Source organism: Amia ocellicauda, chromosome 5, assembly GCF_036373705.1.
Source record: "Amia ocellicauda isolate fAmiCal2 chromosome 5, fAmiCal2.hap1, whole genome shotgun sequence".
Classification (NCBI taxonomy): Eukaryota; Metazoa; Chordata; class Actinopteri; order Amiiformes; family Amiidae; genus Amia; species Amia ocellicauda.
This window is the reverse complement of record NC_089854.1, coordinates 9,220,484-9,234,332: the sequence shown is the minus strand read 5'-3', so window position 1 is coordinate 9,234,332 and position 13,849 is coordinate 9,220,484. Positions and strand designations below refer to the sequence as shown.

The 13,849-nt window shown below is 37.7% G+C and overlaps 1 protein-coding gene across 1 annotated transcript in view; it reads right to left on the bottom strand.

The window, feature by feature from the left end:
• The window catches only part of lgr6 (leucine-rich repeat containing G protein-coupled receptor 6), a 91,889-nt gene that overhangs the window by 47,416 nt on the left and 30,624 nt on the right, over nt 1–13,849 (bottom strand). Inside the window, exon 2 of the mRNA XM_066703608.1 lies at nt 3,662–3,733. Within this exon, the coding sequence (XP_066559705.1) occupies nt 3,662–3,733 (72 nt within the window). The remainder of the gene's footprint in view (nt 1–3,661; nt 3,734–13,849) is intronic.

Here is a 13,849-nt window from a genome sequence, read left to right as displayed (position 1 = left end):
TCTGGCCATCCTGTTCCTTTTTGAAGGGGACTCTTATTGTCATGAACTCAGAATGAAATAAGAACATCACACACAGATAGAACCTCCCTTTTCTTATAGACTCAATGTATCATGTTTGTTTATACTGTCAAAAACACACTGATTACTTATAAGAACATAAACATGATAAAAAGTTACAAATTTGAGCCTTCTTTGTTCGTTAAGTAGCTTATAGTTCCAAGGATCTGGATTTTCATGAAGGATCCATAACTACATTAATTAACTTCAGCACTAGTAGATGGCAAATTTGATTTGAAGCATTTTTACTAATACTGTACTGTACTTATTGTAATAACACTGAGTACCCATATCTGCACACATTTTACACACCCACACACTATTTATACACAGCTGCTCCTGCTTTACCTAAAGTATCAGGGAAATGTCAGAAACCTGAAAGAAACCTTGTGGGATTTCAAGATTTGCATCTAATAAATTATTCCTTTATGTATTTTTTTATTTTCGTTTTTTTCTGAAGCAGCAACTCAGAAGGCTGGGAAACATTAAAGTATTTTTTCTAATATATGTTAGGATCATTAAATAAACACCTGTGCTGTGCAGAGAGAACTCCAGAAGCTGTCGCTGCAGCTGTAATGTGAAGGGCAAAGGCCTGGCTCCTAGTCTGACAGCTACAAAGATGGTAACTTGCTTTATTTCACAAAGATGGATTAGCCAGCTGACTTGGCCAGTATCTGCTGCTGAAAACCAAGAAAAATACATGTCTGTTTCGTGCTTGTCTATTGAAATGAACTACTATGCAAAAAAGTAGATATAGTCCATGCAAGGCTGTATGCTTTGAATGTAAGCAAATGTGGTTTTACTACTTTTTTTGGTTAAACCACTGCACAGGGAATTGTTTGATATCATATTATATGAAGAAAAGGCAGTGCTGTCCAAAGATTCTCTTCTCATCTTGAATCAAGTTTTGCTTCTCTTATTAATGTTTTTAATGTTTCTTACTTTTCTTTATCCAGCACCTTTACAAGACCTCTGCTTTCTTTTGAATCAGTTGAATGCTGGCTAATATGTTTAAATTCAGAATTTCTTTTAGTTTTACAAATGGGTGAATGGTGTGGGGGGTGGGGAATCGGCGGGGGGGTTGGTATAAGGCAAGTTTTGATTTTAGCCTTAGAAACTGGGGTTTGCGCTGAAAGACGTGGTATAAATATCGATTCCCCCCTGAAGATTACATTTTTCGTTGCCCTGGCCTAGCCCTGCCTACATGTGCACTGCGTTCACAACACCAAGTGACAGTGCCAAGGTTTTTCAGTCTGCAAGCTGTTAGAGAGCTTGTCTTCTTGATGGATTGCAAGATACATCTGCTCTGTAGTATTCCTGTCACTCAGAGAAAGGGACACAGTCCAGGTGCTTTGAATTTAACACTTGATACTTTCCACCTCCCTGCTCAGCTAGGTTAAGCTGGGTCTCACCTGAACAAATTGCCCCCTTGGGCGAATGAAGAGGGGAATGAAATCTGAGTTTTCCCCAGCTCTGGGGTTCTGTTTATACAGCCCACTACTTTTGCTTAGTACATTCAGCATGATGGGGCCCCATCTTGCTCATTTTTGTTTAAACTAGTTTATCCATCTCAGAATTATATCCCACTGTTTCTTGAAGGACTTTAGCTTCAGCTACATGGGTAGGTAGCTTGTTCCCTACCCCCTAAAACTGTTTGTGTAGAGTGTTTCCTATTTTCAATGTCAAACTGACCTCATCTTAATTTCTTGTTTCATTTGTTGTAAAGTAGTACTTGGGGTTTAGAATACCTGAATCAAATCCTTTGGTAGTCATATGCCACAGACCGACTGACGCCTTGTGTGGCTGAACACATTCAAAAACTCCACATCTCACTTGACTGTTTAATTCCACACCATGGCTTTACTAATCAGGAGTTTCTGCGTCCCTCTGTTGGCAAAGACAATCTGCATGATCTGTTTATTGCTGTTTATTTTTCAAGAACACTGTCTCCGTTCTAGATAAACCCCGTCACTCGGCAGGCTTCTACTGTTAGAAAACAAACTGGAATTATTTTTACTTTTATTTCACATGATTTGCAGTTGCCAATCAGTCAGAGATATGACTTGGTGCCTCTGCCTCTATCTATCTTGTGCACTGCAAGACAAGAATGCCCACAGCCCAGCTTCTACACCAATCAGGAGATTTGATGCAGCTGCTAACAATCTGAGCCTGCAGGCTCCCAAGAAATATAGTGAGTAACTTGTATGCTGTGAACTGAGGACTCACCCAGCCAACTTCCCAACCTCTGCTGTGCCTTGTTGCCACTTGTGAACTCTTAGCTGTAGCAGGCAATACCATTGGCTCGATACAAGCTTTGGACATATCATGTGTGACAGGAGGAAGCTTTTACTAGATAACACACTGTGTCCACATTCCTGCCCAACTTGGTCCTACTTTCTGTAAAATATCAGGTGAGCTTGTTCTTTAAAGGCCAGTCACAGGTTGATGCACAATTGATTTCATATACGTCAGTGAAAATTATGAACCCACAACGAGTATAATGAGATTGAATTTCAGTGTTGGATAAATAAATGTTATGGAGTGGTAATACGTGACACAATTACAACAAAATTGATGTTACATATTTAATAACTAATTGAATTTGGACTTGATCTTTCTCTTTCCTGTCATAAATCTTGAAGGCTGTATTTAATGGCATCTCGGAGACTAAGAAAGCTCTTGTCTAATTCTTTAAGGGCAATTTCCACCATCTGTTGCCCAGCGTATTGTTGTGTTTGAGTTCCAGCTAATGTCAGTAATTCAGGTGGGATGTTATTGTGACATCCTGTGATCGTTGTAAGGTATGACAACAGCCTACAAGCATCCAATTTCAAACCATTAACGGGAGGTAACAGCCTGCCACATTTTTAAGCTCTTATTAAACCATTGCTTATCTGGTGCCCTGGATCTGTCCTGTCTCAGAGAGTTTTAATAGCCTTCTTTGGAAGACCTGTTATTATACTGTACTGGATTGAGCCTGTCCAGGCCCTATTTCAAATGCCAACTCAGATTAGTTTCCTCAGTCTCACTTTCCATCTTGTGCAAAGTGGCCAGTGCTTCCGTATGACTGCTTATACAAAGTGTTTTATGATAATGGTAACGCGGCCACCAGTGCAAGGCACTCTGCCCAGGCACAGAGAAGCCAGTCTGGCTGGACTATGTTAATCAAGCTCAGGCAGCCGTTTTCAGTTACAGTTATAGCAGGTTGGGAGATTGTTTCAGTATATATTAGGCTAGGCAAAGGTTCCTTTGCAATGTCCATACCTGGGCTCATCATAAAGTTAAAAACTAAAAAACCTAAAACTAAAAATATGTATTTTACTGATTTTTAACTTATCCATGTGTTTAAAATACAGGCAAATCTGAGTTAACCTTTCAATTGTGGAAATAACTGTTAAATAAAAATGTGAAATCATTAACTGAATGTTAAGAAGAAAATAAAAACTTGAAACCTTATTTAAAGCTTATTGAGAGGAAGGGAGTAATATAATAATATTTATTTAAAACTATATATTTGGCTTCAATATCTGCTATTTTATACACTGGTTGTGCAAAGTGTTGTAAACAAATATGCGTTAATGAGAGAACAATATGAATTACTTACAGTTCTCCTAAGAAGTGCAGGTTGTGGAAGGCATTTGGCTGGAGTACGCTGATATTGTTCATACTGAGATCCCTGAGGATAAAAACAAAAGACAGGCAAAAAATGGTTAAAATGTACATTATATATATATATATATATATATATATATATATATATATATATATATATATTTTTTTTTATGCTATCTAACCTGTGTGTATACTGTAAATCAGTAGTTTAATATTTTAGTAAAGGTATGGTATCATTTTTGTAATCCCATTGGATTTTCCCCAAACCCATACGTAAGTCACTTCAAGATGTGTTTCAACTCACATTCCCCGTCATCACATAACCCTGAAGTATGCCCAGCTCAGATCAGATGTGAAGATCATCAACTATATCTTTACACTCTGTTTAATCTGGGCCTATCCAAGACTGGACAGGTTGCACATCACAAATTGCTTATCTCTGCTATCTTCAAGGTCAAACAAGGTCATTGACAGTAAAAGCATTATCACACGATTTTACTGGGCAAAGAATTAGGATTTAAGTAGGCCAATTATCTTACACCAAAGACCATTTCTCATCCACAAAGCAGGTATTTGATCTTGATATTGGGAATCACTTAAAAGCAAGAGTATCTCTGAAGAAATAATTTCCAATGGTATAAACTACTGTAAAAGCTCATCAATACTTTGTTTGTATTACATTTTTAGGAATTTTATGAACCCTGAGGGCTTATTGCCTCCTTAAAAAAGGCCAATAATACATTTTTATGATATAGCCATTTAAAATTACTGGAATGGCCATTGCATAGTAAATGGTCATTTCTTTTTTCTTTTTTCATCCGTCATTATTCTTTGTTTATGCAAGAAAGAGACTAAGTACAATATACATTTACACATGAGCTTAATGTCTTTCACAGTTCCCATACCATATTTATTTATGTTTTTATTCATTGTTGGAAACCAGTAAGATCATGTTCTATATTATGAATCATATTTAATCTCCACTTTGCTAAAGTTCCTGTAACACCAACAAATGATCCCAGTAGAAAACACAACGTGGGTATAAAGAACAGAGGGTGAGAGGGAGAGAGAAAGAGGATCCTTCAGTCTGAGTCATCCAATGCTGATGAAAAGCAGTAAGGTCTACCTCTCTAGTCTGGATTATCTACAGTGTCAGAGGTGTCAAGGCTTCGATTCAAAGCTCTGGCAAATGTGATGCATGTATAGCAGTCCTTGCAGTCGTCCTGCCTGCTGATGAGTACTGGGCTTTATGAAGCAGGTCTCCACATTGACTATCCAAGACATTTAAATGAAACATATGGTTTCTGATATCAAAGCCACTCCACACCTGCCTTTTACCATCCATCAGAGAGGGGAAGAAAATTTCCACTGAGTCATTGTACCGCATCTGTAATTTCCTCCCATTTCCATTTTCTTATTTTTTTAGAGGACCCCTGTTCCAGATCTCTCATCTGATGTAGTGCATGCTCTCTTCAATGCAATTTGTTTAACTTGAGTTGTCCCGAGGTAAAGAATGGTGCCCTATTACTCCTAACTGCAGCATTTTATAATAGATTAATTTCACGTTTCCATGGCTCTGCTTGGTGTAAACGTTAACTGCATCTCAAATTTAGCCTTTTCTGATTGTACCACTTGATTAAACCTAGCGGAATGAGAAACTTTCAAAGCATATCAATGTCTGTGATACTGGAGTGTTGGTAGGGGTAGCTATGGGCTTTATTTATATTTTTGGGGGATTGAAGTAAACCCAACTCTTGGACGACTTATGGTAAATTGCTGCTATGATATGATATGAAATGCATGATCAATTAACTCTGCAAGCATATTGTACAATTAACTCTGTAATCTTGATTTTTACATGATCAATAAAATACTTATCTTGACATATAATGTATTACTTTGAGCACTTCCAGGTCTAATATATGTGCCATGTGGAGCTGTTTCTAGGGTCCAACATCTAACTGAAATTATTTTAGGTCTATTACTGCTAAGCTGAGGGCTTTACCTGCCATTTAAGTCTCATTATACTCAAGTTTGAAGGCTCTGTCAGAAATCCTTTCAGTCATCCATTTATAGGCTTTGATCTTCACTCATTGCATTTTATATATTTCTAGTTAATCATTTGCATGTAGGGAAGAGTTTGCATATTTAAAAAGAACCCATGTAATTGCTATTTGATTTTGATTTGATATTAAGATTTGTGTTTCTGCCCAATGTTGTTAGTATAGTCTTCTGGTGTAATCTGAAGGCAATGTGTAGAATAATGCTAACTAAAGTTGTATTTGAGGAATCAAAGGCATTTGATTTATTTGGTACAGTAATTCAGAAAACAACCTTTGTTTGGAAGAGCAGACTTAAGTGTTAATGAAGGCAATTTATAAAGAAGAGTTAATCAATGTGCAGACCAAAAACAAAGTACACTGTATCATATTTTTGGGGGGTTCTTGATTATTTTGAGATCCTCTCTCTAATTTTGCACGTTTTGTAGATGGCATATTTTGATCATGGTCATATTCTGCTTCACTAATAATTTAATCTCCTCTGCTTCTGCTGTCATCTTTGATATGTCCTCAATTTAGTACTCGGGTATTCATTTGTATTCGTGCAGGGTTCTCTATACATTTCATGTGTTTCATTCTTCCTTGCATTACCAATGATCCAGGAGCAGAGTTGCCATAAGAACGGCTTGTTTTTCTTGTGCTCCTTTGTTATTTCTGAAAATGTTCCAGTTTTCTAATCAGTGATTCTTTTCAATTTAGCTTGCTTGCACAGTCCTTGAAGCATAACACAATTTCCAGTTAAAGCAGTTTTTTCAAACAAAATGAAAGTTTTATATATGCTAGTGTTGTCGATAACTATGCATATACATGTATGCATATACTTGATTCTATACCCTCTGTATCACATATCAATAACTTTTGAATTGTTTTGTGCCAGTGTATAGTTGTATCTCTCTACCACCCTCTTTATAATATCAAAAGTGCAAACCAAAAGCCAAAATATATATTTAGCTCTTCTCTGAATAGACAGAAAAAATTCTGCCAAGTTAGTATAGTACTGAATATCCCTGTAAGGTAAATTAACAGCTGAGAATAAATTGATGATAATGACACCTATAAATTATTAAAATACATATAATAAAAAAAAAGGTTTTTGAATGATTCTATTTTGTTCCTTTGCCTCAGTGCACTTGGACCCTGTTCTAATCCAACATATTTTGCAAGTGCCTAGAGCTTGAATCATACAGGGGAACTATTCACCTCTTCCAAACGTTGTAGTTTTCACTTTTTGATCTTATGACATCAAGAGCACCAAGTGGCCCGTGCATGTCTCATGGAAGGAAGAAATTGCCCCCAAGTGTGTGTTATTAATAGACTATTGGTGAGGTTAACAATAAAATAAATTGATTGAAAGAGTTGGCTTCTACAATTAGTAAATGTTAATTAAATTTAAAGAAATAAAAGCAGGATTGTCTCAGCATGTTCTAGGATTAAGAATCCAAGTCAAAACCTTATCTGGAAGACGGTTTTTGCCTTTGAAGAACTAATACATTTGTATCAATGGTACAACAACTGTTAAAACATTAAAACAACCTTTACAAAAAATTGACATGGTAATTGCAAATTCCAGGGGAAAATATACATATAAAAAAAAACACTGTGCAGTGCCAGATTCAACAACGATAAGGTACTTGCAGCATTCAGCTTGTTGTCCCAAAGAATTCCAAAAAAATAAACAAAAAATGAAAATGCATAATTATTTATTCAGTTTTGACTTCCCTTTTGCTTAAGCTGTGTTCCAAAATGAAAGCTTAATTGGTCATAAAATAAGACCACCGGGAAGGAAAAAGTAAATTGAAATCTCTGAAAATATTCCTTCGCAAGTGCAAACACTTTGACTTCAGCGCGTTTCTATTTATTTGTTGTGTCAGTCTCTCTAACATGACGAGACGAATAGCTGATTTGTTCTGGAAAACGTTACGGAGACGGAAATTGGCCAAGGACTGGAAAGAAATGACCTTGTGTGTTTCCGTTTTATGGTGGTTCTCATTTTTAGGAGGAGAATATTTTAGTTGCACACATTATAAAAGTGGTTTAATTCTGAATCTTCATTTTGCTTATAATATTATTATCCAATGTGATGAGCATGGTTTTATAATCATTATTATATACAGCGGTCTACATATGCACAACCTTAGAGCTGAATCAAAATTACTGTACAATGATTTATAAATTAAATTGAATATAGGTACACTAGAAGATCAAAATAGTCTACAGGTGTATTGAAATTTGGGAAGATACAGGGTAGTCCTTATGATCATTCATTCCATTCATTCCATTTACTGTAACAGTAAATCTCAAGAAACACTATGCAAATATTGGGTTTCACTGAAATTGTTTTGTCAGCATGTGTATTTTGCTGACTGAAGAATAAGTCTGATTTATTCAAATGGTGGTGCCACCCACTAATTGAAAATTACAACCTGATACTTAACAGCCTTTTTATGGAAGAGAAAAGACACCTATGACAGAAATAAGTAAATAAATGCATAAATGCATACATACACCGATCAGCCATAACATTATGACCACCTGCCTAATATTGTGTAGGTCCCAAAACAGCCCTGACCCGTCGAGGCATGGACTGCACTAGACCTCTGAAGGTGTGCTGTGGTATCTGGCACCAAGACGTTAGCAGCAGATCCTTTAAGTCCTGTAAGTTGCCAGGTGGGGCCTCCATGGATCGGACTTGTTTGTCCAGCACATCCCACAGATGCTCAATTGGATTGAGATCTGGGGAATTTGGAGGCCAAGTCAACACCTTGAACTCATGATTCATCAGACCAGGCCACCTCCTTCCATTGCTCCGTGGTCCAGTTCTGATGCTCACGTGCCCATTGTAGGCGCTTTCGGCAGTGGACAGGGGTCAGCATGGGTACCCTGACTGGTCAGCGGCTACGCAGCCCCATACGCAACAAACTGTGATGCACTGTGTGATCTGACACCTTTCTATCAGAACCAGCATTAACTTTTTCAGCAGTTTGAGCTACAGTAGCTCATCTGTTGGATCGGACCACACAGGCCAGCCTTCGCTCCCCACGTGCATCAATGAGCCTTGGCCGCCCATGACCCTGTTGCCGGTTCACCGCTTTTCCTTCCTTGGACCACTTTTGATAGGTACTGACCACTGCAGACCGGGAACACCCCACAAGAGCTGCAGTTTTGGAGATGCTCTGACCCAGTCGTCTAGCCATCACAATTTGGCCCTTGTCAAAGTCGCTCAGATCCTTACGCTTGCCCATTTTTCCTGCTTCTAACACATCAAATTTGAGGACAAAATGTTCACTTGCTGCCTAATATATCCCACCCACTGACAGGTGCCATGATAACGATTAGTATTATAATATAATTATCAGTGTTATTCACTTCACCTGTCAGTGGTCATAATGAAATACATTGACTTTTTTATTAGCAGTAGGTGAAAGTTTTGACTAAAGTCCAGCCACACACTATAAATTGAATCCCTATTATGCACCGTAAAATACAGTTAACTAAGTAATAAGCTTAAAAGGAGTAATGTTCTTGTAAGGTTTTGAACAGGAAACCCAAATCCTGCAGGGTCATTAACTCTATGGAACATCAATTGACCTTTAAAATTATTGATTTTATCTTAATAACAGTATATGGTCCTATTGACATTACATTGAGTTATATGTTGTCAACTTTTCTATTTTTCCCATTGAAGGATAAGACACAATCCCAACAGATCATCCCAGAACGTTTAAGTAATGTTCTTCTAACGATTTGAACTAGAAATGAAAGTCATCGCATTCGGCAGCTGCAGGAAGGTCAGTAATTCTGTCGAACAACAACGGAACATTAAAATCATTTTTACGAGAGTCAGATTTAGGTTTTAATATTAAAGTGTTTGATGTCCGTATTCTGCCGAGGACTGTGTTTCCTGATGGTCGTCTTCTCGTCCTCCGCTTCCTCTTTTAAAACACTTGTGTTGGACGCTCAGTCTAGGCAGCTGTTTCAAAGAGGTGCTGGATTTAATTTAGTAAAAATGAATGGGAAATACATCACAAGAAATGAAGGAATGACTTGGCCATGAAGTAGATGAAAATAAAACTACTATGGGGGTGGCGGAAGCATGGAACACGATCCCAGTCGTTTGAAGAGTGATTCGGATGCAGGTGAAATCTAGCTTCTGCTTTTTACACACTCAGACCAGTGGCATTAAAGTGAAGCTTATGTCTAGAAGAACATCCAAACTACATCTCTGCTTTGCTTAGGAGCCATTCTGCATCCTCCAGTCCTGCTGCCTTTGTTAGAAAAAAGGGATGGATGAATTTCAAATATATTTTAGCCTATGAACCTGTCAAAAGGACTTTTCAGGACAATAACAATGCAAAGACTCCTATTAGTAAGACTATGACCAAAGAGTTAAAGGAGTCCAACATCAATGTTCTTGATTGGCCACCACAATCTCCATCAGTAGTAAAAACTCTGGTATGAGAATTCCAAATATTTAACTTCCTGAGCTCCTGCTGTTGTCGTGTGTGTGACTCAAAAGATTACATCTCATCTGCAACCTTTAATTCTATGCTGGTGGTATTCAAGTCTTTGAGAGACCCAATTTTGTCAGTTTTACTACATATCACCCATTTGAAAAGACTAGGAACAGATGCAAGTTATTCCACACATGACAAGTTCAGTTAATGTAACACCTCTCTCTTCTGAAGGTCATTCAGGAGTAGGTTGACATTTTGTAATTTGTTTCAACTACATGCTTGACATTCAAATATTCTAATCTACTTCACTTCCTGTTGAACCTCTCTAATATCACTTAAAAATATATAAAAATATGAATAGTAGTAATTAATGAAAGCCACATTTGACTGACAACATCAAGAACTTCGTGTAAAAACAACAAGAAAGAAAGACATAAAAATTGATTACTGCTTGTAGCCATATGTTGTGATGTGGTATTGACTGATTTTCACAGGATGTCATCTAGAAATGGTTAGAAGCCCACAATCACTCAGTTTCTTCATAAAACTGACTCAATATGTGACTAGCGTTAGGTTTATAGTAAACAAGATCACCCACGACTGTTGTGTTTTATAGTTAAATGTGATCTTCTGTCTCATAAGGCAGCAAGGGTGTGTGTGTGCTTGCATAGCATTTATTGTAAACAGGGTCCCCAATGTGGATGTTCGCTGTCCTGGTTAATAGTGTTATCTGAGTAACAGGTAAGATTCATAGAAAACAACAAAGCTGTATAGTTTGATGTTTTCTATATTAAGTCTGGTGTCACTGCCCAGGTGATGGTTAACCGTGGTTTATTACTTCCATGTGGGATATGGGACTGAGAAGCTATTTTAGAAACTAAACCTTTTTGTGTTTCAGTAAATTAAATGTCACTTTTTAAGTCAACCCTGAAACAGTATGGTAACTTTATCTACTGTACATACAGTAGATATTTGCTGGAATGGTCATAGATGGATGGAGGCTACAAATCCACGGCATTTTAAAAGACCAGTATAGATGCTACAATATAAAACCTTGACACCTTAAAAATGGCTTAGACAGCCCATTCCCTGAGGGCAGATTGGTTGCTTAGTTTTGTCCGACTGCCCTAGTTATGTCAGCCTATATATTATGCTTTAGATCTCCAGCAGTTTTATTTTATGATTCCAATAGTCATAATCTTATAAGAGTAAATGCACTCTCATTCATTTCATGTGATGACAGTGCCTCTGGGAACTAACAAAAAACTAAAAAAATCTGTATCTGGACAAGAGAAACAGGAAGCAAGGTATTGTCTGAGGCAGAGAGATTACATAATTCCATATGAGGTAATCTGACAAATCAACCAGTCTTGTGTAAGAGGGTGAAATTGAGGTTAAAAAGGTCTAATTATTAAAAAGGTCACAGAGTGCATGGGGCACAATTTATTCTACAGACCGCAATAGACTTAATAAACAAAATTAACACCAGCATTTTATTTCCCCAAAACTCTTTCAGACTTATCTATAACTCCATTAAGCATTCAGTAATCATTACACTACCAGTTGAAGTACAAATCCCCATCTGTAGACTTGTGTGTCATGTAATGTCTGCTACAGGAATCAGAATGACAGTGAGAAAACTACTCTTTTGGAAAGTTCATTATATTGGGCCAGGGCTCAATACTACATGAATTATAACAGCATGTTCATATTTTATATTTATTAACAGACAACCTAACCCAGGGCAATTTACAGATGTGATTAAAAAGTAATCTTCTCAAAACACAATTTACAAATACATACAGCATACAACATACCATAGAATAGATATATTGATACTATGTGCAATGGGATCAGAGCAGCCATAATTACTAATAGTATAGAAGTAGTTACATTAAGGCAATTCAATGTGCAAGAATAAGTACATAATAAATAATAATAGGGTGTAGCAAGGTATGGAGAACATCAGTAGAAAGTGCCTTGTGCAAAGTATTAGTGTTGTGATGTCCAGGAAGAGTGGGCTAAGCTATTATAGGTAAAGTCTGAACAGGTGTCTCTTGAGCACAAACCATAAGGAGGTCTTGACCTTGTGCCTAGGATATTCCACTTGGGGAAATAAATAGAGTAACTGTGGGCTCTGAAGGAAGGGGAGGAAAGAGGGTGTAAAGGAAGTCCGGAGGGGTCTGGAAGGGAGTGTAAGAAGAGATGAGAGACTAGAGGTAGCTGGGCACAGTCTAATCAAAACAAGCAGCATTTTATATCCCATCATTGTATAGTTAGGTTGTTTTCTGGTGTTTTTAACTGTACTAGTTATTTTACCGTTGGGAAAAATATCAGTAGTTGACCGAATCCTATTTGCAGAAAGTCCATCCTTCTTGTTCTTCTACACAATTCTTGTTTGACCTGATGTTCTGAAATTAGGCTTCTCATGCCTGAGGCACAGAACTTAGTGTCAGTGGGATTTCAGGAAAATACTTAATAAGAAACAGAGAAGGCTTTTCAATTGCGTGTCTTAATAAGGTATACCAAGCTTTTCAGATAGGATAACAAGGAAATTAATCAAAAGCGTGCCACATTAACAAAATTGAGCCAACATGTGGCAAAATAAATGGCAAATGAGTTATTTCAAATTAATTTGTATCTTTCCACGGTGCACAACCTAATTTTAAAGTTTGCAAATGTTTTATTCCCATTTTAAGATCCTGACCCGTCCCAGAGTAAACCTTTTTTACTGCCATGCCCAAATGTAGAGGTGAGCTCAGTTAAAAGTTAGCCTCCAGATTTAAAGGAAATTTGGTAGGAACAAGATTAGACTCTGCCCTGTTCAAGTTGAGGCATGGGGGTGGGAAAAGAAGCTACATAATACCCCATCTTTGAAGTGAATGTCAAGGGCCTTGTCTTCCTATGAATCTTGGCAAAGGTATACTTTAATCTCTCACTGTAGTTTCATCATCAAAGGTAGGGGGGGAGCTTTTACCCTGTGGGGTTATTGGCCTGACAGCGGGTAGGAGCAAGTGTGCCAGAAGAACATTACCCAGGCAGATCTTCAACATAGCTAGAGGAGGGGAGATCGAGGGAAGGAGAAATGTACACCCGTGCTTTGATTCTGAAATCGTGCCATCAGGCAAAGTGTGTTGTATTTTCTATCGTTTCATTTTGCTTTACTTTTACAGCACCATCCCCCCTTCTCCCAATTTTAAATTAGTAAATCACTACAACCCCAAACTTGCGCAGAAGAGACAATATACATCCATCAAGACCAAGCAGTACTGATTGTTGCAGCTCTTACTGATACCAATTCAAGCTTACGGGCACCACCAATCCCTTCACCACCAATGCTGAGACCCACTCCACGTTCAAAGACACCCAACTAGTGGCATTTGGTCAACAGTGCACAATCCTTTAGATATTAGCAGTCACGGTTCACAACTGACATAGACCAGATTGTAGAATGGGGCTATGATTCTTTGAGGGCTATGTTTTTTAAGACAACTACTTTGTGGTAGAGGACCCGGTACTGGAAACACAGCTTGTGGAGAAGGCTGTGCAAGCAATTAGCAGAACCAAGAAAGTATCTCAAGGATGCCAAGAAGTCATAGCCACATAAAATGTAGCGCAGGGAAAAGCAGCCGTGAATATGATTTTGATGTGGCTTGTATAGCATTG